The sequence below is a fragment of the Lipotes vexillifer genome, unplaced genomic scaffold (assembly GCF_000442215.2).
Source record: "Lipotes vexillifer unplaced genomic scaffold, Lipotes_vexillifer_v1.1 scaffold49, whole genome shotgun sequence".
NCBI lineage: Eukaryota > Metazoa > Chordata > Mammalia > Artiodactyla > Lipotidae > Lipotes > Lipotes vexillifer.
Window position 1 is genome coordinate 3,093,950 of NW_006790551.1, and position 25,979 is coordinate 3,119,928.

Below are 25,979 nucleotides of genomic sequence, written 5' to 3' on the forward strand. Positions count from 1 at the left end.
GATGGCGGGGGAGTAAGACGCGGAGATCACCTTCCTCCCCACAGATACACCAGAAATACATCTACACGTGGAACAACTCCTGCAGAGCACCTACTGAACGCCGGCAGAAGACCTCAGACCTCCCAAAAGGTAAGAAGCCCCCCACGTACCTGGGTAGGGCAAAAGAAAAAAGAATAAACAGAGACAAAAGGATAGGGACGGGCCCTGCACCAGTGGGAGGGAGCCGTGAAGGAGGAAAGGTTTCCACACACTAGGAAGCCCCTTCGCGGGTGGAGGCTGCGGGTGGCGGAGGGGGAGCTTCGGGGCCGCGGAAGAGAGCGCAGCCACAGGGTGCGGAGGGCAAAGCGGGGAGATTCCCGCACAGAGGATCGGGGCCGACCGGCACTCACCAGCCCGAGAGGCTTGTCTGCTCACCCGCCGGGGCGGGCGGGGCTGGGAGCTGAGGCTCGGGCTTCAGTCGGAGCGCAGGGAGAGGACTGGGGTTGGCGGCGCAAACACAGCCTGCCGGGGGTTAGTGCGCCACGGCTAGCCGGGAGGGAGTCCGGGGAAAAGTCTGGAGCTGCCGAAGAGGCAAGAGACTTTTTCTTGCCTCTTTGTTTCCTGGTGCGCGAGGAGAGGGGATTCAGAGCGCCGCTTAAAGGAGCTCCAGAGACGGGCGCGAGGCACGGCTATCAGTGCGGACCCCAGAGACAGGCATGAGACGCTAAGGCTGCTGCTGCCGCCGCCAAGAAGTCTGTGTACGAGCACAGGTCACTCTCCACAGCTCCCCTCCAGGGAGCCTGTGCAGCCCGCCACTGCCAGGGTCCCGTGATCCAGGGACAACTTCCCCGGGAGAACGCACGGCGCGCCTCAGGCTGGTGCAACGTCACGCCGGCCTCTGCCGCCACAGGCTCGCCCCTCATCCGTACCCCTCCCTACCCCCGGCCTGAGTGAGTCAGAAGACCTCAGGTGACCTACATGCAGAGGCGGGGCCAAATCCAAAGCTGAGCCCCGGGAGCTGTGCGAACAAAGAAGAGAAAGGGAAATCTCTCCCAGCAGCCTCAGGAGCAGCGGATTAAACGCCCACAATCAACTTGATGTACCCTGCATCTGTGGAATACATGAATAGACAACGAATCATACCAAATCGATGCAGTGGACTTTGGGAGCAACTATAGACAGGGTTTGCTCTATGCGACTGACTGGTTTCTGCTTTTAAGTTTATCTTAGTTTAGTATTTAGAGTTTATTATCATTGGTAAATTTGTTTATTGATTTGGTTGCTCTGTTCCCTTTTTTTTAAATACAGATATACATATATATATATATATATATATATTTTTGTTTTCCTTTTTCTCTTTTTGTGAGTGTGTATGTGTATGCTTCTACACCCCAAAACACACCACCAGACGTGGACCTGCCCACTAGAGAGACAAGATCTAGCCTCATACACCACAACACAGCCACTAGTCCCCTCCACCAGGAAGCCTACACAACCCACTGAACCAACCTTAGCCACTGGAGACAGACATCAAAAACAACGGGAGCTACGAACTTGCAGCCTGCAAAAAGGTGAACCCAATCACAGTAAGATAAGCAAAATGAGAAGACAGAAAAACACACAGCAGATGAAGGAGCAAGATAAAAAGGCACCAGACCTAACAAATGAAGAGGAAATAGGCAGTCTACCTGAAAAAGAGTTCAGAATAATGATAGTAAAGATGATCCAAAATCTTGGAAATAGAATGGACAAAATGCAAGAAGCAGTTAACAAGGACCTAGAAGAAATAAAGATGAAACAGACAATGATGAACAACACAATAAATGAAATGAAAAATACTCTAGATGGGATCAATAGCAGAATAAATGAGGCAGAAGAACGGATAAGTGACCTGGAAGATAAAATAGTGGAAATAACTACTGCAGAGCAGAATAAAGAAAAAAGAATGAAAAGAACTGAGGACAGTCTCAGAAACCTCTGGGACAACATTAAATGCACCAACATTTGAATTATAGGGGTTCCAGAAGAAGAAGAAAAAAAGAAAGGGACTGAGAAAATATTTGAAGAGATTATAGTTGAAAACTTCCCTAATATGGGAAAGGAAATAGTTAATCAAGTCCAGGAAGCACAGAGAGTCCCATACAGGATAAATCCAAGGAGAAATACACCAAGACACATATTAATCAAACTGTCAAAAATTAAATACAAAGAAAACATATTAAAAGCAGCAAGGGAAAAACAACAAATAACACACAAGGGAATCCCCATAAGGTTAACAACTGATCTTTCAGCAGAAACTCTGCAAGCCAGAAGGGAGTGGCAGGACATATTTAAAGTGATCAAAGGGAAAAAGCTAAAACCAAGATTACTCTACCCAGCAAGGAGCTCATTCAGATTTGATGGAGAAATTAAAACGTTTACAGACAATCAAAAGTTAAGAGAATTCAGCACCACCAAACCAGCTCTACAACAAATGCTAAAGGAACTTCTATAGGCAAGAAACACAAGAGAAGGAGAAGACCTACAAAAACAAACACAAAACAATTAAGAAAATGGTAATAGGAACATACATATCAATAATTACCTTAAATGTAAACGGATTAAATGCTCCCACCAAAAGACATAGACTGGCTGAATGGGTACAAAATAAATACCCGCATATATGTTATCTACAAGAGACCCACTTCAGACCTAGGGACACATACAGACTGAAAGTGAGGGGATAGAAAAAGTATTCCATGCAAATGGTAATCAAAAGAAAGCTGGGGGCTTCCCTGGTGGCGCAGTGGTTGAGAGTCTGCCTGCTGATGCAGGGGACGCGGGTTCATGCCGCAGTCTAGGAAGATCCCACATGCCACTGAGTGGCTGGGCCCGTGCGTCCGGAGCCTGTGCTCTGCAACAGGAGAGGCCACAAAAGTGAGAGGCCTGCGTACCGCAAAAAAAAAAAAAAGGGAAGGGACTGTTCCACAGCAGTGAATTCCATCATTCTGTCTTCCAGGTCAGTTATCCATTCTTCTGCCTCAGTTATTCCGCTATTGAATCCTTCTAGTTCAGTTTTCATTTCAGTTATTGTATTGTTCATCTCTGTTTGTTTGTTCTTTAATTCTTCTAGGTCTTTGTTAAACATTTCTTGCATCTTCTCGATCTTTGCCTCCATTCTTTTTCCGAGGTCCTGGATCATCTTCATTATCATTATTCTGAATTCTTTTTCTGGAACGTTGCCTATCTCCACTTCATTTAGTTGTTTTTCTGGGGTTTTACCTTGTTCCTTCATCTGGTACATAGCTCTCTGCCTTTTCATCTTGTCTTTCTGTGAATGTGGTTTTTGTTCCACAGGCTGCAGGATTGTAATTCTTTTTGCTTCTGCTGTCTGACCTCTGGTGGATGAGGCTATCTAAGAGGCTTGATGGGAGGGACTGGTGGTGGGCAGAGCTCAGTAAAACTTTAATCCACTTGACTGTTGTTGGGTGGGGCTGGGTTCCCTCCCTGTTGGTTGTTTGGCCTGAGGCAACTCAACACTGGATCCTACCTGGACTCTTTGTTGGGGCTAATGGCAGACTCTGGGAGGGCTCGCGCCAAGGAGTACTTCCCAGAACTTCTGCTGCCAGTGTCCTTGTCCCCACGGTGAGCCACAGCCACCCCCTGCCTCTGCAGGAGACCCTCCAACACTAGCAGGTAGGTCTCATTCAGTCTCCCCTGGGGTCACTGCTCCTTCCCCTGGGTTCTGATGTGCACACTACTTTGTGTGTGCCCTCCAAGAGTGGTGTCTCTGTTTCCCCTAGTCCTGTTGAAGTCCTGCAATCAAATCCCGCTAGCTTTCAACATCTGATTCTCTAGGAATTCCTCGTCCCGTTGCTGGACCCCCAGGTTGGGAAGCCTGGTGTGGAGCTCAGAACCTTCACTCCAGTGGGTCGACTTCTGTGGTCTAAGTGTTCTCCAGTCTGTGAGTCACCCACCCAGCAGTTACAGGATTTGATTTTACCGTGATTGTGCCCCTCCCACCATCTCATTGTGGCTTCTCCTTTGTCTTTGGATGTCTGGTATCTTTTTTTGGTGAGTTCCAGTGTCTTCCTGTTGATGATTGTCCAGTAGCTAGTTGTGATTCTGGTGTTCTCACAAGAGGGAGTGAGAGCACGTCCTTCTACTCTGCCATCTTGGTTCAGGGCCCCCCCTATTTTTAGTTTTTTAAGGAACCTCCATACTGTTCTCCATAGTGCCTGTACCAATTTACATTCCCACAAACAGTGTAGGAGGGTTCCCTTTCCTCCATACCCTCTCCAGCATTTATTATTTGTAGATTTTTTGGTGATGGCCTTTCTGACCGGTGTGAGGTGATACCTCATTGTAGTTTTTTTTTTTTAAACATCTTTATTGGAGTATAATTGCTTTAAATATTGTGTTCGTTTCTGCTGTATCTCACTGTAGTTTTGATTTTCATTTCTCTAATAATTAGTAATACTGAGCATCTTTTCATGTGCCTCTTGACCATCTGTTTGTCTTCTTTAGAGAAACCTCTATGTAGGTCTTCTGCCCATTTTTTGAACTGGGTTTTTTGTTTTTTTGGGTTTTTTTTTTGATATTGAGCCACATGAGTAGTTTGTAAAATTTGGAGACTCATCCCTTGTCAGTCTCAGTCATTGGCAAATATTTTCTCCCATTCTATGGGTCGTTTTTTAATTTTATCTACAGTTTCCTTTGCTGTGAAAAAGCTTTTAAGTTTAATTAGGTCCCATTTGTTTATTTTTGTTTTTATTTCCATTACTCTAGGAGGTGGGCCAAAAAAGGTCTTGCTGTGATTTATGTTCAAGTGTGTTCTACGTATGTTTTCCTCTAAGTGTTTTATACTATTCAGTCTTACATTTAAGTCTTTAATCCATTTTGAGTTTATTTTTGTGTATGGTGTTAAAAATGTTCTAATTTCATTTTCTTATGTGTAGCTGTCCAGGGTTTCCAGCACCATTTATTGAAGAGACTGTCTTTCCTCCATTGTATAGTCTTGCCTCCTTTGTCATAGATTAATTGACCATAGGTGCATGGGTTTATTTCTGCGCTTCTATCCTGTCCCATTGATCTATATTTCTGTTTTTGTGCCAGTACCGTATTGTTTTGATGACTGTAGCTTTGTAGTATAGTCTGCAGTCAGGGAGCCTGATTCCTCCAGCTCCATTTTTCCTTCTAAAGATTGCTTTGGCTATTTGGGTTCTTTTGTATCTCCATACAAATTTTAAGATTTTTTGTTCTAGTTCTGTGAAAAATGCCATTGGTAATTTGATATGGATTGCACTGAAGCTGGAGATTGCTTTCCATGGGATATCTTTCCATCTGTTTGTGTCATCTTTGATTTCTTTCATCAGCATCTTATAGTTTTTGGAGTATAGGTCTTTTGCTTCCTTATGTTGGTTTTCTTCCTAGGTATTTTATTCTTTTTGATGTGATGATAAATAGGATTGTTTCCTTCATTTCTCTTCTTGACCTTTTGTTGTTAGCATATAGAACTGCAACAGATTTCTGTGTATTAATTTTGTATCCTGCAACTTTCCCAAATTCATTGGTGAGCTCTAGTAGTTTTCTGGTGGTGCATTTAGGATTTTCTATGTATAGTATCATGTCATCTGCAAACAATGACAGTTTTACTTCTTTTCCAGTTTGGATTCCTTTTATTTCTTTTTATTCTCTGATTGCTATAGTTAGGACTTCCAAAACTATGTTGAATAAAAGTGGTGAGAGTGGACATCCTTGTCTTGATCCTGATCTTAGAGGAAATGCTTTCAGCTTTTCACAATTGAGTATGATGTTAGCTGTGGGTTTGTCATATATGGCCTTTTTTTATGCTGAGGTATGTTCCCTCTATGCCCACTTTCTGAAGAGTTTTTATCATAAGTTGATGTTGAATTTTGTAGCTTTTTCTGCTACAAAATAGCTATTGGATAGAAGATATTTCTGCATCTATTGAGATGATCATATGGTTTTTATTCTTCTATTTGTTGATGTGATGTATCACACTGATTGATTTTCAGATATTGAAAAATCCTTGCATCACTGGGATAAATCCCACTTGACCATAGTGTATGGTCCTTTTAATGTATTTTTGGATTTGGATTGCTAGTATTTTGTTGAGGATTTTTGCGTCTATATTCATCAGTGATATTGGCCTGTAATTTTCTTTTTTTTGTGGTATATTTTGTCTGGTTTTGGTAACAGGGTGCTAGTGGCCTCATAGAATAAGTTTGGGAGTGTTCCTCCCTCTGCAATTTTTTGGAATAGATTCAGAAGTATAGGTGCTAACTCTTCTCTAAATGTTTGATAGAATTCACCTGTGAAGACAACTGGTCCTAAACTTTTGTTTTTTGGTAGTTTTAAAATCACAGTTTCAATTTCAGTACTGGTAATTGGTCTGTTCATATTTTCTATTTCTTCTTGGTTCAGTCTTTGGAGATTTTACGTTTCTAATAATTTGTCCATTTCTTCCAGGTTGTCCATTTTATTGGCAAACAGTTGCTTGCAGTAGTCTCTTATGATCCTTTGTATTTCTATGGTGTCTGTTGTAACTTCTCATTTTTCATTTCTAAACTTACTGATTTGAGCCCTCTCCATTTTTTTCTTGATAAGTCTGGCTAAAGGTTTATCAATTTTGTTTATCTTTTCAGAGAACCAGCTTTTAGTTTCATTGGTCTTTTCTATTGTTTTATTCATTTCTATTTCTTTGATTTCTGCTCTGATCTTTATAATTTCTTTCCTTCTACTAACTTTGGGTTTTGTTTGTTCTTTTCTCTCTGGTTGCTTTTGGTGTAAGACTAGGTTGTGTATTTGTGATTTTTGTTTCCTGAGGTAAGATTGTATTGCTATAAACTTCTCTTTTAGAACCACTTTTGTCACATCCCATAGGTTTTGAATCATCATGCTTTTGTTTTCATTTGTGTCTCAGTATTTTTTGATTTCTTCAGTGATCCCTTGGTTGCTTAGTAGAATATTGTTTAGCTTCCACGTGTTTGTGTGTGTGTGTGTGTGTGTTTTTTTTTTTACATTTTTTTTTTCCTGTAGTTGATTTCAAATCTCATAGCATTGTGGTCAGAAAAGATGCTTGATATGATTTCAGTTTTCTTAAATTTACTGAGGCTCACTTTGTGGCCCAGCATTTGGTCAATCCTGGAGAATGTTCCATGTGCACTTGAGAAAATGTGTGTTCTGCTGTTCTGGGATGGAATGCTCTATAAATATAATTAAGTGTATCTGGTCTAATATGTCACTTAAGGCCTGTGTTTCCTTATTGATCTTCTGTCTGGATGATCTGTCCGTTGATGAAAGTGGGGTGTTAAAGTCCCCCATTATTATTGTGTTACTCTCAGTTTCTCCTTTTATGGCTGTTAGTGCTTGCCTTATATATTGGGGTGCTTCTATGTTGGGGGCATGTATATTTACAATTATTATATCTTTTTCTTGGCTTGATCCCTTTATCATTACATAGTGTCCTTCTTTGTCTGTTGTAACAGTATTTATTTTAAAGTCTATTTTTTCTGATATGAGAATTGCTACTCCAACTTTCTTTTGATTTCCATTTGCATGGAATACCTTTTTCTATACCCTCACTTTCAGTCTGTATGTGTCCCTAGATCTGAAGTGGGTCTCTTGCAGACAGCATATTTACAGGTCTTGTTTTTGTATCCATTCAGCCAGTCTATGTCTTTTGGTTGGAGCATTTAATCCATTTCCATTTAAGGCAATTATCGATATGTACGTTCCTATTGCCATTTTTTAAATTGTTTTGGATTTGTTTTTGTAGGTCTTTTTGCCTTCCTTCCTCTTTTGTTCTCTTCTCTTGTGATTTGATGACTAACTTTAGTGTTGTGTTTGGATTCATTTTTCTTTTTTGTGTGTGTATTTATTGTAGATTTTTGGTTTGCAGTTACCATGAGGATTTGATATAGCAGTCTGTATATAAACAAGATTGTTTTAAGTTGCTGGTCTTTTAATTTCAAGTGTTTCCAATATCCTGCATTTGTGCTCTCCTCTTCTCACAATTGCTGATTTTGATGTCATATTTGTGTGCAGATGATTTCCTACATTTACTTTATGTTTGCCTTTATCAGTGAGCTTTTCCATTCGTAACTTTCTTGTTTCTAGTAGTGGCTCTTTTCTGCTTAGAGAAGCTCCTTTAGTATTTGTTGCAAAGCTGATCTGGTGGTGCTGAATTCTCTTAGCTTTTGCTTGTCTGTAAATCTTTTGATTTCTCCATTGAATCTGAATGAAAGCCTTGCTGGGTAGAACATTCTTGGTTGTAGGTTCTTCCCTTTCTTCACTTTAAATATATCATGCCGTTCTCTTCTGGCCTGCAAAGTTTCTGCTGAGAAATCAGCTGATAACGTTATGGGAGCTTCCTTTTATGTTATTTGTTGCTTTTCCCTTGTTGTTTTTCTTTGTCTTTAATTTTTGTCAATTTGATTACTAAGTGCCTTGGCATGTTCCTACTTGGGTTTATTCTGCCTGAGACTCTCTGCACTTCCTGGACTTGGGTGACTGTTCCCTTTCCCATGTTGAGGAAGTTTTCAGCTATTATCTTCCAATATTTTCTCTGGTTCTTTCTCTGTCTCTTCTCCTTCTGGGACTCCTATAATGCTGATGTTGGTGCATTTAATGTTGTCCCAGAGGTCTCTTAGACTGTCTTCATTTCTTTTCATTCTTTTTCCTCTATTTTGTTCTGTGGCAGTGATTTCCACCATTCTATCTTCCCAGGTCACTTATCTGTTCTTCTGCCTCGGTTATTCTGCTATTGATTCCTTCTAGTGTATTTTTCATTTCAGATAGTGTATTGTTCATCTCTGTTTGTTTGTTCTTTAGTTCTTCTAGGTCTTTGTCAAAATTTCTTGTATCTTCTCAATCTGTGCCCCCAGTCTTTCTCAAAAAAAGAATGTTCCAAAAAAAAAAAGATCATGTTCACTATTATGTTGGATCATGTTCACTATCGTTACTCTGAATCATGTTCACTATCATTACTCTGAATTCTTTTTCCAGTAGATTGCCTATTTCCACTTCACTTAGCTGTTCTTCTGGGGTTTTATCTTGTTACTTCGTCTGGGACATATTCTTCTGCCATCTCATCTTGTCTAGCTTTCTGTGATTGTGGTTTCTGTTCTACAGGCTGCAGGGTTCTAGTTCTTCTTGCTTCTGCTGTCTTCTCTCTGGTGGGTGAGGCTGTCTAAGAGGCTTGTTCAGGCTTGCTGGTATGAGGGCCTGGTTCCTGCCCACTGGTGGGTGGAGCTGGGTCATGTCCCTCTGGTGAGCAGGGCTGTGCTCAGGAAGACTTTAAACAGTCTGTCTGCTGATGGGTGGGGCTCTGTTCCTTCCCTGTTGGTTTTTTGGCCTGAGGTGTCCCAACACTGCAGTCTACTAGTTTTGCGTGGGGCGAGGTCTTGGTGGGAAATGGCAGCCTCCAGGAGAGCTCATGCCAATGAGTACTTGCCACAGCTACTGCTGCCAGTGTCTTTGTCCCTGCAGTGAGCCACAGCCACCCCCAGTCTCCTCAGGAGACCCTCCAATACCAGCAGGTAAGTCTGGCCCATTATGAGGTCACTGCTTTTTTCCCTTGGGCCTGGTGCACACTAGATGTTGTGTGCACCCTTGAAAAGTGGAGTTTGTTTCCACTAGTCCTGTGGAATTCTTGCAATCAAACCTGCTGGCCTTCAAAGCCAGATTCTCTGCAGGGGGTCCTTCTCCTGTTGCCAAACGCCCAGGCTGGGAAGCCTGACATGGGGCTCAGGACTTTCACTCCTGTGGGAGAACTTCTGTAGAATAATTATTTTCCGGTTTGTGGGTCACCCACCCAGAAGATATGGGATTTTATTTTATCATGCTTGCACCCTTCCTACCATCTCATTGTGGCTTCTTTGTCTTTGGATGTAGGATATCTTTTTTGGTAAGTTCCAGCATTTTTTTTTAATCAATGGTTGTTCAGCAGTAGTTGTGATTTTGGTGTTTTTGTAAAATAGGATGAGCTCACGTCCTTCTATTCCCCCATCTTGCCGGCAAGTCCTTTTTTCTAATTCACATTATAATTACTTCTTTGACTCATGATTTAACTGCTAGAGATTATGCATGAAAAATCATTTGTAGGAATCTGAAACTCATGATAAGTGCATTTTCTTGCAGAGAATTGGTGCTTGCTTCTGTAGGAACCCAGAGGCCCTACCAGCCTAGACCAATTTAGCCAAGTTCAAACCTTAATCTCAGGCTATATTTCTTCAAGAACTTTGCATTTCTGGGTCACCTTGACCTTGAGGGTATAGACCCTTGTTTCCCTTTATTTGGTTCCTGAGCTTTGAGTTCTTTCAGGATTTTAAGGCCGTCAAAAGGAAAGTTTTCATTCTCTAGGGTCAGATAATGACCTCAGGGGAAAAAATGGCTACTGTACACCCTACACCTCAAGTGTCTCATTTCTGCTCCACCTTTTGACCTATTAATCCCTATGTTATTCATGCCTCAACAGTTTAAATTTTAAAAAAAAATGTAATCTGCTTTTTTAGTTGTGTTCAACTAAAAAATTATACGCACATATAGATATGGTTCACACACACACAGACATATATATGTGTATATATACATAGACATATATAAGTATATATATATACATAGACATATATGTGTGTATATATGTATACACACATATATGCATATATATATACATTATGTAAATGTATGTGTGTGTGTGTGTGTATATATATATATATATATTGCTCTTCCCCCTAACAAGAAGTCTACATAATAAACCTTAACAGAAGAATGCCTCTATATATATATATTATATTGCTCTTCCCCCTAACAAGAAGTCTACATAATAAACCTTAACAGAAGAATGCCTCTATATACAATATAGCTTTATTTTCACTAAACATCAATAGTTAAATATTGTATCAATTCTAATCATTACAGTCCCTGGTTGTTGACACATTCAGCCCACAGCTTCTGTGTATCTTTATATATCACTCACTTCTGAAGATTAAAAATCCTTTCTTGGAATAGACACACAGATTTTTTTAAAAATTGCAAACAGTATATTCACCTCCCAGAACAAGAAAATAGCCTTTCTGTTTCCTTTTGCAACTAAACAAGGGAAGTAGTTGAGTTCACTCCTCTAATTCACCAGCTCTCAGCTGCCATTTAGCAGAGCCAGGAAGCAGCAGTTCATACCATGTAGTTTCTTCACAGCATATAACCTCTTGGCTGACTTTTTCCAGTCATAAAAGAAAACTTCCTATCTCAACAGAAAATCTCATGTGTCATGAATTGATTGTTATCAGGAGCAGCAAGATAGTAATGGTTGCACATTAAATATTACAAAATTATTATCTGTTACACCAAAGGTTTAAAATGGTTTCATGAAAAGTAAATAATATATCACTATTTGTTCTGTCTCCATATGTAAATATTTGATAATTAGCTTTTTAAGGGAGGATTAAAACTAGCCTCTTTTTACTTTCATGTATGTGTCTCAATTAACTACAATATTTCTCATTCATTTTACATTCAATTTTCATAGAAAATATAAGTGGATGCAAATGCATATTGATTATATTATACCTTTGATTTAGGATGAAATTAAGGTAAAAAATCCACCGTCACCTCCAAAGGTATGCTCTACTGCTGGCTCTTGTTCTTCAGAGGTAATGAATACCAAGACTGCCATCAAAGAGCACACTGTTTGCATACCAAACTGTCTGGATCAGGAAATCAAAGTAAGAGGCAGGTTTATTAAATCTTCAACTTGAGAACAGCATGAATATACAAAAAAATCACATCACTAGCATCCTTAAAACTCTTTAATGGTTCCCATTGACAACTGAATTGATTTAAAACTACTTAGCCTGAAATCCAAGTCCTGCTCCTATTTTTCACTTGCAGATTCTCCCTGGAATCCTGTCATTCTTATAGAAACACAATCTTTGGTTTACACATAATGAAAATCTTGGCCTTTTCCAAAGGAACTCAGCCCTATTCTTCCCATGTCTTCCTAATGCTTGAGAGGCATTACCCCCAACTTCTTGCCATTTCCTGTACATTTCCTTCACATATTTTAAGGCAGAGATTCCTCCAGTCAACACTCATCTCTCCCTCTTATCTGTAGAAAACCGTTTCCTCCAACTTTTTCTGCATGGGGTTATAAACTTAGTTATATTTATAGTAATATGTCATATCAGACAACTGGAAAGTTTTCTCCAGCCACAGTTATTTCTGAGAATGACATATAATCAAAAATAAATCAATCAGCTGATATCTGTCATCTGCCATTCTTTGTTTTCCTTCTTTAGATCCTTTTGGAAACATCAGCATTGCCTCACTGTAAGATCCAGTACAATGAATTAAAGGTCAAAATATTGTAATGATGACTCTGGTAGAAGTTTTAAATAATAATTTTCTGTGATAGCAATGACAAATAACAGAGCATGTTTTACAAATTGTTTTTAAATAATCCTGATAAGGAACTATTTTAAAAGTAAAGCATAACACTGGCAGTGCATATAATTTATGCTGATGATTAAAATTGTGAAGGAGAATAAAAGGAAAAGAGAAAAAGAAGAGAGAGTATCTTCAGACCTGATTTGTGTTTATGCAGAGTCTTCAAAATCACTATTCACCTGCCCCACTGCACTCTGGCACCACTGATCTTCCTATAATTTACTCATTTTCACCTTAGGAGCTTTCCTATACTAAGAGCTCTTTTCTTCTTGATCCTCTCATTTTATTTTTAAGGTCTCAGTTTTAATATCACTTTCTTAGGAATATTGGGTTGGCCAAAAAGTTAGTTTGGGTTTTTCCATAAGATGTCATAGAAAAACCTGAATGAACTTTTTGGCCACGCCAATACTTTCCCTGACCACCCAACTGAACGTAGTTTTTATCTCATTGCCCTTTGTTATTTTTTGCCTTTTTTCTATATCTAAATTGTTCATATTTATTTATTTGTTTCAATATTGTCTCTGCCTACCCACTCCATATGCAGTAAAATTTAAGTCTTATATGATCTCATACTTGTCTGTCTTGGTTACTGCTTTATCTTTCATGCCTAGATAAGTGCAAGATGCCTAGCAATTATTAAATGAGTATTTATTGAATGTTGAATAAATAAGTTAAATGGAAAAGTGCTACCAAGATCAAAGTGGAACTATAGAAAATCAGCTAACCACATAGGCTTTTGATTCAACTAAAGAACAAGCTGAGTGCAGTTTTGGTAAGGCTTTCTTGCTTCCTTGGGCATATCAATAGACCAGCATGATTCTATAGAACTGGCCTTGTAGGCATCTATTAAAAAGGTTTCCTCTGAAAAGTATCTTCCACCTTAAGTATATTGACTTAATTGGCCATCAGTTGATATAAAATCCACTAAAATGTAAGCTCTTTGAAGTAAGAGATCTTGTCTGTCTTGTTGACAACTGATTCCCCAGCACTCATCACTTTGCTTGAAAAATTTTAAATGGTATGCACAACATGGCATTTCATTAAGTAGTTGTTGGCTATTTGTTAAATAAATGAAAGGAGAGGGAGTAACGTGGGAAAATAGGCCATATCAAGACTTTTTGGCTTGTATAAATGAGTCGTAAGTATAGAACCCATTTTGGTCATTCTCCATCCTCCCATGCCTTCTATAAAAAAGAATCTAACATATTTTCCAATTTCCTACTATCCAGGCTGGTAACTCTGAATGGGTTGTGAAGTCACAAATGTTTGTGCAGCCATGTGGATGAAAGAGTATGCAGTGTCTTTGGCTTTGAAGGCCAGTGGGGCTTGATTGTAGGAGCTTCACAGGACTGGGGGAAATAGAGACTTCACTCTTAAAGGGTGCACACAAAATCTCACACACACCAGGACCAAGGGCAAAAGCAGTAATTTGATAGAAGCATGGGCCAGACCTACCTGCTGGTCTTGGGGGTTCTCCTGGGGAAGTGGGGGGTGGCTGTGGCCCACCCTGGGGACATAGATATTGGTGGTGGATATATTGGGGAGCATTCATCTGTGGGAGCTCTTCCGGAGGCTCACATTTTGGCATCAAGACCTGGCCCCACCCAATAAACTGTAGACTCCAGTGCAGGGATGCCTTAGGCCAAACAACAAAATGGGTGGGAAAACAGCACCACTCAACAGCAGGCAGGCTGCATAAAGACTGTCTGAGACCACAGCTGCCTCTAGACAAGCCCCTAGACATGACTCTTCTTACCAAAGGACTAAGGCCTAGCTCCACCCATCAGGGGGCAGGTACCAGCCCCTCCCACCAAGAAGCCTGTACAAGCCTCTAGACCAGTCTCAGCCACGAGGGTGCAGCTACCAGCAGCAAGAAATCTACAGTCCCACAGCCTGCAGACCAAGTGCAACTGCAGGTCAGACACTACTCTGGGACAAGCTGGCCCCTGGCCCTTGAGTGATGAGAGGGGAGTGCACTGCTGGGACACATAAGACATCACCTACAGAGGGCCACTTCTCCAAGGTTGAGAAATGTAACCAACCTACCACATACATAAAAGTACAAATAGCAATTTAGACAAAATGAGGTGACAGGGGAATATGTTTCAGATGAAGGAACAAGATAAAACACCAGAAGATTGACCGCCTGGAGGGGTGGGATAGGGAGGGTGGGAGGGAGGGAGACGCAAGAGGGAAGAGATATGGGAACACATGTATATGTATAACTGATTCACTTTTTTACAGAGCAGAAACTAACACACCATTGTAAAGCAATTATACCCCAATAAAGATGTTAAAAAAATAAATAAATAAAAGATTTACAGTTAATAAAAAATAAAAAAAAAAACACCAGAAGAACTAAGTGACGTGGAGATAGGCAATCTACTTGAAAAAGAATTTAGAGTAATGATCGTAAAGATGATCAAAGAACTCATCTATAGAATAGATGCACAGATTGACAAATTATATTTTCTAATTTTTTGTTAAAAACTTCTAAAAATAACAACAGAATTAAAGAATACAATAATTGAAATGAAAAATATTAGAATGAATCAATAGTAGAATAAATGATGCTTAAGAATGGATCAGTGAGCTGGAAGACAGAGTCATGGAAATCACTGCTGCTAACAGAAAGACAAAAAAAGAATAAAAAGAAATGAGGACAGTTTAAGAGACCTCTGAAACAACATCAAGCATGCTAATATTCACATTATATGGGTCCCAGCAGGAGAAAAGAGAGAGTAAGCACCTGAGAAAATATTTGAAGAGATAATAGTTGAAAACTTCCTTATCCTGGGGAAGCAGTCACCCAAGTCCAGAAGCACAGAAAGTCCCATACAGGATTAACCTGCCGAGTAATACACAATGGCACATTGTAATCAAAATGATGAAAATTAAGGATAAAGAGAAAATATTAAAAGCAATAAGGGAAAAGCAACAAATAACATACAAGGGAACCCCCAGAAGGCTATCAGCTGATTTTTCAGCAGAAACTATGCAGGCCAGAAGGAAGTGGCCCAATATACTTAAAGTGATGAAAGAGATAAACCTACAACCAAGAATACTCTACCCAGCAAGGTTCTCATTCAGATCTGATGGAGAAATCAAAAGCTTTGCAGACAAGCAAAAGCTAAAAGTATTCAGCACCACCAAACCAGCTTTACAACAAATGTGAAAGGAACTTCTCTAGGCAAAAAAGAAAAGGCCACAACTAGAAACAAGAAAATTACAAAATGGAAAAGTTCACTGGTAAAGGCAAACAGACAATAACGGTAGGAAATCATCCATGCACAAAGCTAGTAGGGAGGTTAAAAGACAAAAGTAATAAAATCATTTGTATCCACAATATGCAGTTAAGGGATACACAAAATAATTAAATATAAAAAATGATATCAAAAACAGTGATCATGAGGGAAGGAGAGTACAAATTCAGGGTGTGTAAAATGCATTTGAAATTAAGAGATCAGCAACATAAAACAAGCACATATAAATATAGAATCCTATACAAAAACCTCATGGTAACTGCAAACCAAAATTCTATAATAGATATACACACAAAAAGGAATCTAAACAGGCTAAACATAGTCATCAAATCACAAGAGAACAAAAGAAGGGGAGAAAAAGATCTACAAAAACAAATCCAAAACAATTAACAAAATGGCAATAGAACATACATATCGATAATTACCTTAAATGTAAACAGACTAAATGCTCCAACCAAAAGACACAGATTGGATGAATGGAAAAAAAAACAAGACCCATATAATTGCTACCTACAAGAGACCCACTTCGGATCTAGAGACACATACAGACTGAAAGTGAGAGGATGGAAAAAGTATTCCATGCAAACAGAAGTCAAAATAAAGCCAGAGTAGCAATACTTTTATCAAACAAAATAGACTTTAAAGACTTACAAGAGGGGCTTCCCTGGTGGCGCAGTGGTTGAGAATCTGCCTGCTAATGCAGGGGACACGGGTTCGAGCCCTGGTCTGGGAAGATCCCACATGCCGCGGGGCAACTAGGCCCATGAGCCACAACTACTGAGCCTGCGCTCCGCAACAAGGGAGGCCACGATAGTGAGAGGCCCGTGCACCGCGATGAAGAGTGGCCCCCGCTTGCCACAACTAGAGAAAGCCCTTGCACAGAAACGAAGACCCAACACAGCCAAAAATAAATAAATAAACAAATATGGGGTTTAAAGAGAAAAGAATATTTAAAAAAAAAAAGACTTACAAGAGACAAAGAAGGACATTACATCATGATAAAGGATCAATCCTAGAAGGAGATATAACATTTGTAAATATTTGCACCCAACATAGGAGCACCTCAATATACAAGGCAAATGTTAACAGACATAAAGGAGAAATTGATAGAAACACCATAATAGTGGGGGACTTCAAACCCCACTTACATCAATGGACATATTATTCAGACAGAAAATCAATAAGGATACAGGCTGTAAATGACACATTAGACCAGATGGACTTAAATGATATTTATAGAGCTATCCATCCAAAAGCAGCAGAATACATCCTTTTCAAGTGCACATGGAACATTCTCCAGGATAGATCAAAAGCTGGGCCACAAAGCACACCTTGGTAAACGTAAGAAAATTGAAATCATATCAATCATCTTTTCCAACCACAATGCTATGAGGCTAGAAATTGACTACAAGAAAAAAAAACTGCAAAACACACAAATATGTGAAGGCTAAAAAATATGCTACTGAACAACCAATGGATCACTGAAGAAATCAAAAAATACTGAGAAACAAATGAAAGCAAAAACAAGACAATCCCAAACCTCTGGGACACAGAAAAAGCAGTTCTAAGAGGGAAATTTACAGAAATACCAGCTTACTTCAGGAAACAAGAACAATCTCAAACAACCTAACCTTACACCTAAAGCATCTAGAGAAAGATGAACAAAGAAAACTCTAAGTTAGTAGAAGAAAATAAATCATAAAGATCAGAGCAGAATTCAGTGAAATAGAGACTATATAAACAAAAATGATCAATGAAGCTAAGAGCTGGTTCTTTGAAAAGAAAAACAAAATTGATAAACCTTTAGCCAGACTCATCAAGAAAAAAAGGGAATGGGATCAAATCAAAATCTGCAACAAAAATGAAGTTACAATGGACACCACAGAAATACAAAGGATCATAAGAGATTACTATGAGCAACTATATGCCAATAAAATTGACAACCTGGAAGAAATGGACAAATTCTTAGAAAGGTACAATCTCCCAAGACTGAACCAGGAAGAAATAGAAAATATGAACAGACCAATTACCAGTACTGAAATTGAATCAGTAATTTAAAACTCCCAACAAACAAAAGTCCAGGACCAGATTGCTTCACAGGTGAATTCTAACAAACATTTACAGAAGAGTTAGCACCTGTACTTCTGAAACTATTCCAATAAATTTCAGAGGAAGTAACACTTCTGAACTCATTCTATGAGGCCACTATCACCCTGATACCAAAACTAGACAAAGATACCACACACAAAAAAAAGAAAATTACAGGCCAATATCATTAATGAATATAGGTACAAAATTCCTCACCAAACTGCTCGCAAACTGACTCCAACAATACATTACAAGAATCATACACTGTGATCAAATGAAATTTGTCCCAGGGTTGCAAGGATTTTTCAATATCTGAAAACCAATCAATGTGTTACACCACATTAACAAATAGAAGAATAAAAACCATATGATTATCTCAATAGATGCAGAAAAAGCTTTTGACAAAATTAGATATCCATTTATGATAAAAAACCTTCAAAAAGTGGGTATAGAGGAAACAAACCTCAACATAATAAAGGCCATATATATGACAAATCTACAGCTAACATCATACTCAACGGTCAAAAACTGAAAGCATTCCCTCTAAGATTAGGAAAAGACAAGGATGTCCACCCTCACCACTTTTATTCAACATAGTTTTGGAAGTCCTAGCCACAGCAATCAGAGAAGGAAAAGAAATAAAAGGAATCCAGATTGGAGAAGAAGAGGTAAAACTGTCAGTTTTGCAGATGACATGATGCTATATACATAGAAAACCCTAAAGATGCTACCAGAAAACTACTAGAGCTTATCAATGAATTTGGTAAAGTTGCTGGATACAAAATTAATATAATGCAATCTGTTGCATTTCTATACACTAACAATGAAAGATCAGAAAGAGAAATTAAAGAAATAATCCCATTTACCATTACATCAAAAAGAATAAAATACCTAGAAATAAACCTACCTAAGGAGGCAAAAACATGTACTCCAAAAACTATAAGGCACTGATGAATGATATACTGTGTTCTTTGGTTGGAAGAATCAGTATTATTAAAATGAGCATACTTCCCAAGGCTATCTACAGAGTCAATGCAATCCCTATCGAATTACACTGGCATTTTTCACAGAACTAGAACACAAAAGACTCTGAATAGCAAAGCAATCTTGAGAAAGAAAAACGGAGCTGGAGGAATCATGCTCTCTGACTGCAGACTATACAACAAAGCTACAGTAACAAAACAGTATGGTACTGGCACAGAAACAGACATATAGATCAATGGAGCAGGATAGAAAACCCAGAAATAAACCTGCACACTTATGGCCAATTAATCTATGCAAAGGGGGCAAAAAAATACAATGGAGAAAAGAAAGGCTCTTTAATAAGTGGTGCTGGGAAAACTGGACAGCTATATGTAAAAGAACGAAATTAGAACATTCTCTAACACCATATGCAAAAATAAACTCAATATGGATTAAAGACTTCAATGTAAGACCAGATACCCTAAATCTCCTAGAGGAAAACATAGGCAGGACACTCTTTGATATAAATCACAGCAATATTTTTTTGGATCTGTCTCCTAGAGTAATGGAAATAAAAACAAAAATAGGGCTTTCCCTCGTGGCGCAGTGGTTGAAAGTCCGCCTGCCGATGCAGGGGACACGGGTTCGTGCCCCGGTCTGGGAAGATCCCACATGCCATGGAGCGGCTGGGCCCGTGAGCCACGGCCGCTGGGCCTGCGAGTCCGGAGCCTGTGCTCTGCAACGGGAGAGGCCACAACAGTGAGAGGCCCATGTACCGCAAAAAAAACCAAAAACAAACAAACAAACAAAAAACAAATGGAACCTAATTGTACTTAAAAGCTTTTGCACACAAAGGAAACCATAACAAAAAAAGGCAACCTACAGAAAGGGAGAAAATGTTTGCAAACGATGCTATGGACAAGGAGTTAATTTCCAAAATATACAACTAGCTCATACAACTTAATATTGAAAAACCAAACAACCCAATCAAAAAATGGGCAGAAGATCTAAATAGACATTTCTCCAAAGAAGACATACAGATGGCTAACAGGCACATGAAAAGATGTGCAATATCACTAATTATTAGAGAAATGCAAATCAAAACTACAATGAGGTATCACTTCACACCACTCATAATGGCCATCATAAAAAGTCTACAAATAAGAAATGCTGGAGAGGGTATGGAGAAAAAGGAACCCTCCTACACTTTTAGTAGGAATGTAAATTAGTGTAGCCACTATGGAGAACAGTATGAAGGTTCCTTAAAAAAAACTAAAAATGGAATTACCATATTATCCATCAACCACACTCTTGGGCATATATTCAGAGAAAACTCTAATTCAAAAAGATTCACGTACCCGAATGTTCAATGCAACACTATTTACAATAGCCAAGATATGGAAGCAACCTAAGTGTCCATTGACAGATGAATGGATAAAGAAGATGTGGTATATATATACACGCGCGCGCACACACACACACACACACACACGCAAGCACAATGGAATATTACTCAGCCATAAAAAGGAATGAAATAATGCCATCTGCAGCAACATTGATGGATCTAGAGATTGTCATATTAAGTGAAGTAAATCAGACAAATATTGTATGATATCACTTATATGTGGGATCTAAAAAATGATACAAATGAACTTATTTGCAAAACAGATTTAGACTCACCCACATAGAAAACAAACTTATGGTTACCAAAAGGGTTAGCTGGGGGGCAATGGGAGGGCATAAATTAGGAGTTTGGGATTAGTAGATACAAACTACTATATATAAAATAGGTAAATAACAAGGACCTAATGTATAGCACAAGGAACTATATCCAATATTTATAATAACTATTATGGAAAAGAATCTGAAAAAGTATATATATATATACACAAAATATTGCTGTGATTTATATATACATGAATCACTTTGCTGTACACTTGAAACTAACACAACATTGTAGACTATACTTTAATGTAAAAAATGAAAGTGTATGCAGTTTCATAATTGTTTCTTTAAAGGAAAAGAAAAACAGAATTCTGTATCTATTAGCATCTTGTTTTTAGCCTTCCTCCCAAAAATCTTGAATTTATCGAAATAATAGTCCTTACTATTGACACCAAAAGTCTGCCAAACACATTCATTTATTCTATACATATTTAGTGTCAAATGACAAAATACTAGACTCTGGGAGTACAGTTGGTTCCTTCATTCACATAGCTTAAAAGAGGAATTGGGGGCTTCCCTGGTGGCTCAGTGGTTGAGAGTCCACCTGCCGATGCAGGGGACACGGGTTCGTGTCCAGGTCTGGGAAGATCCCACATGCCGTGGAGCGGCTGGGCCCGTGAGCCATGGCCGCTGAGCCTGCACGTCCGGAGCCTTTGCTCCGCAACGGGAGAGGCCACAAGAACAGTTAGAGGCCTGTGTACCGCAAAAAAAAAAAAAAAAAAAAAAAGAGGAATTGTACAGATGTTGTCAGGACATATAGGAGTAGATTTGGAGCTAAGAGAGTCTTCAAGGAGAAAGGAATCCAAAGAATGTGTAAGATATAATTAGAAAATGAAGAAAAGCATGGAAGAGCTCATTCCCAGTGAAGAGAACTTCATATCTAAATGCTAAGATGTGAGAGCACTGTCTATTCAAGGAACTAAAAGCAATGATATGGGTGATGCAGAGAGTGCAGGGAGAAGTTTATAAAAGACAGGGCTGGAGACTTAAGCAGAAACCAGATAATAAAGTATTTTATAAGCTATATTGAGGTGGCCAGATTTCATCCCAAGGGCTGAATTGCTTTGTAAGTACAAGAATTACATTGTCAGAGTTGTACTTTAGGAAAATCATTCTAGATATAATATGCAGAATTAATTTGGGAGGGGGAAGAAAGTTTCCAGCAAGGTACTCTGCTTCTAAAATGATAGATTAAGTTCATTAGCCTTCAACTGTAAACAACAATATATCTGGGAAAACAAACAAAAAAACTGTTTCCAGGCACTGGACACCAGACTGCACAGATTTATGACCATTAAGGGAAGTGAAACAATTGGGATAATTTCCACATTCAACCCAGATTTCTTCCTGGGGCACATTCCTAATCATGGCACAGAGAAGTGGAGCCCAAACAGAGAGTAAGAGCTTCACTAGGTAGAGAAAACAGAGTTTAGTGTTTGGGGATGCTGAAGTGGCTGGAATTCGCAAATTAAGATACTGAAGAAGAAGGATCTGTGGACAGAATGAGCTCCAGAAATCTGTATCGGGTTCCCTGAATCTTCAGCCCAGTAAAAGCTGTATGTGCACAGGATGAGAGTCTGAGACCTGGCAGAAGAGAGCTAATGGGAGGGAGCATTTTGCTTAAAGATGATGGAGTTCTGATCTGCTAGAGTAGAGAGACCTTGCTGAACACACCAGGAATGCAGTTGAGACCCCAGAAAGGTCACACTTTAGAAAAAGAATAGGGTATACTAACCCACAGTAGGGGCTACTCTAGACCTACACTCAAATCCTAAAAGCAAATTTCAACAGATCAAACTCACCCAGCAATATATAAACTGGCTTCCAGAATAAAACTCAATGAAGAGAAAGTTTCCTAGGAGGACATATTCTATCTTCTCTCACTAAAATGATAATTATATTCTTTCAAAGTTGTAAATGAGTGACCTGTGAATTAGAAGAAGCTGGGAGTGATGTGCAATCACCATATTGATGACAAAATCATGAGAGGCAGAGTGGCCTAGAGAATAATATAATACCAGAGGGCTATTTTTCTAATTTTGCCATGGCCATTGATTTATTGTGAAATTAGGAGCAAATTTAACCTGTTCTCTTCTAGGATAAGGCGTTATTGAGGACAGGAATCTTGATAATAGAACAAAGCTCAATAAAGGACAGTGGATTTTTCTGCCCTATACTTTAAATTCTATATCTCCAGCACCTAGATCAATGATAGACAAAAATATTTGTTAAATTAATAGTATTTTAAGAAAAGATTTCAGCCAGAAAGCCTAGGAAAAAGGATGTTGCAGTTGCAGAATTGATGATCGTTCAGACTGGGTCAAGGCTGTGGGGTTAAAGAGAAATAGAGATATTTGAGAAATATTTAGAAGAAAGAATTTACTGAACTTGTTGGTAGTATGTTGTAGAAAAGGACAAGGGAGCTGTCCAGTGTGAATCCCAGGGTCTTGCTTGGACATATGTTCAATGTATGCTGGTGTGTCCACTGAGATAGGGGAACCAGGAGAAACAGCAAGTTTGGAGCAGGTTTTATGAAGAGAAAGCTGGGTTTAGCTTTAGATATTTGGGGTTCAAAGTACCTACAGTATGTCTAAGTGGATACGTCTGGTAGGCAGATGGATATATAGGACTGAAGTTCAGGAGACAGGTTTGGATTTCAGATATGTCTAAATTCCAAGAACAGACACACTTTAGGGTAAAACTAGAAACATCATTACATGTGCTTAATACTTTGGACTTTAATGACTATTATAGTCCATTTTTATTAGAATTATTTCATATATCTCCTCTATCATCCACACTCAGCCCTTAACTCCAGATTAAAAAGTCAATGAAGGATTCTGATAGACTAGAGGTAATTGTATTCCTATCCTATTGGGCCAATCACTGTGTTCAGGGGACTGAAGAACAGTGATGAATTCAGCTAGATTCACTCACTATAGAGAGAAGTACAGATGGGGCAGTTCTGTGACTCGAAGAGCCCCATGCTGCAGTGGGAAAGTATCAATTCCGAAGGAGAAGAAAAGTAAATTGCTCCTCCAGAAGATGTTAGTACTGAACAAACAAAACAAAACTGCATCGCCTGACCTAAACTATCACAGTTGACCCTTGAACAACACAAGTTTGAACGGTGTGGGTCCACTTATACATGGATTATTTTCAATAGTGAATATGATAGTACTACATGATCTGTGGTTGGTTGAATCTGTGGATGTGGAACTGCGAATATGGAGGAACCACCTGTATGGAGGGCTGACTCTAAGTTATAGCTGGATTTTCAACTGCTTGGAGGGTCGGCGCCCCTAACCTTGCCTTGCAGGGTCAAGTGTACTTGTACTGAAGATGTTTTTTTCCTGTTTGAAATCTGGGTCCCAAGCTAAAATCCCCATCGACTTGAGCATTGTGTACAGAGTGACATTTGGGAAGATGAGATTGTGGAGTAAGTAAAGGAAACCTTATAAACCTTGCTCACTATGTAACTCTAACATTCTCTGTCAGGTTCTCGAAAAGATCTGTAACATTCTACGTACTGATTCTCTGGCAGAAGTTCTGCAGTGGCTGCTCCGTGCAAGTTCAAAAGGTGAGATTAAGCATTTGTGAACACTGAGCTCAGTTTATTGTCAGAAACTAGGAATGTGCCAATGTCTGAAGTTTTCTACCTTGGATTTGCAAAGACAAGGTGGCAATATTATTTCCCTAATGTTTCAGTATCAGAGTCCTGTGTCTCCAGCTGCACACAAGCTGGTCATACAGCGACCCACAGTTTGGTATGCTGTGAACTTCCTGAACTTCCAAACTGAACTTCCTCGGGCGATGTGAAACACTTGTGTCCGGAGCTGGTTTGTGCTTCTCCTCCTGAGTCCGCACACCCAGGCTCTCCCTGAGCGTATCTTCTGGCCTCCTGTGAGCCCTGAACACAGCCTGTTTCCCTCCTTTTCTGTGGATGGCAGTAGCACAGCCTTCCAAATTCCAGATTCTAACAGCTCTGCCAATTCCTCACCAAAACCATCAAGACAGTCAACTCCCAGCCTCCTTTAGGCTCTTCTGACCTGTTCCGTGAAAGCACATGCCAGTGCCAAGTGAGATAACCATAAATAGCATAGAGCAGCTCTCCTCAGACCTAGCTGGTCATCAGACTGACTGAGGCAAAACTGAAGTGAGTGGAGTCTGAGAATTGACATTTCTAACAAGTTCCCAGGTGACACTGATAAGCCTGGTCTGGGGACCACTCTTTGAAAATCACTGCAGTAATCAATGTTAGGAAATACCAATGTGTCAGGAATAGACTAATGTTTTTAAATGGGGAGCAGTTTGGAGATAGTACCTTACCTCAGGAAGATTACTTGGCAGGCAATTGAGAAGTATTTGGGGGTAAGGAGTTTTTAGTTATTCTTTTTTTTTCCTTTTTAAGAATATAAATTTTAAAAATTTACACAAGTAATGACTGCTTATTTTGGGGTGAAAAACAAATCAACCAGAAAAAAAAAAGAGGAAAAAATAAAATTATCACGGACATCACTTTAGCACTACTTTGGTATATATCATTGTAGAGATGCTTAAAACTATTTATTATTTAACTATTAGTCTTTATTTTAATGAGATCACATGGTACTAATACTTTTTATAGGTATCCTTATTTGTTTTTATTTGGCAGTGGCCTGTAAGTCTGGGTTTTATACTCAATATTTAAAATGTATTCCACTGCCACTCAGGGACAAGTACCCCAGTGAGTACTCTGAGAGCTATACAATATCACAGGTCAACAGAAATTAGGTTGATGTGAATCACCTTTGCTACAGAAACTTTAACTCACACGTAGGTGCCTACCCAGAAAACAGCTTACCTTTCACACTGGAGTGCTGAGTAAAGGAACTAATCCTGTGTTTCTAGCCAACATGATAATTACAACCTTCATGCCCCTCTTTTTTTAAATCAGAAAAGGAGTGGCTCTCAGCTTTGATTCATGCTGAACTGGCTGAGATAAACTTGTTAACTCCCCTCAGAAGAAACGCCTCAGCGGAACTAGCAGCAGAGACCAGCAGGCCACCCAAAGTTAAATCAACCCTCAGATTCACCAGCAAAATCAGAAGTGCTAACCAGTTCTAGGGAAGGACGTCAACAGAGCAGGTAATTAGGCCTAATGGCCACCTATGGGGCATGTGGTTCATAAAGACTTTGAATTCCCTTTTGGTTATCTTTCAAAACACTAAAATCGCTGAGGTTTTAAGTATCCTCCTTACTCAGTAAATGACAACAATAAGTGTTTGTTTTCTTTCATTTTCATAAACGTAATATGAGAAATCATTCTAAATCCTGTTGTTCAGAGCATTTGGCAGAGACCATGTCTTCCTTACCTAACAACCCATCTTTTTGAGGAAAAGTTCCCTTTCCATTCAGGGTAAAGCAAGAGTAGCCACCCAGAAATCTAAGAAAATGCAGTGGTTTTTAGTTTACCTAAAAATAGAAGCAATAAAGAAAACCAAAATTGCATTGTTATTGTGTATTTTGTTAAAT

General features: G+C 39.2%; 1 protein-coding gene across 1 annotated transcript in view; it reads left to right on the top strand.

The window, feature by feature from the left end:
• The window catches only part of CUNH4orf17 (chromosome unknown C4orf17 homolog), a 33,426-nt gene that overhangs the window by 5,073 nt on the left and 2,374 nt on the right, over positions 1 to 25,979 (top strand). Inside the window, 4 exon segments of the mRNA XM_007472352.1 lie at positions 11,562 to 11,705; positions 23,964 to 24,045; positions 25,402 to 25,525; positions 25,527 to 25,592. Of these exon segments, the coding sequence (XP_007472414.1) occupies positions 11,562 to 11,705; positions 23,964 to 24,045; positions 25,402 to 25,525; positions 25,527 to 25,592 (416 nt within the window).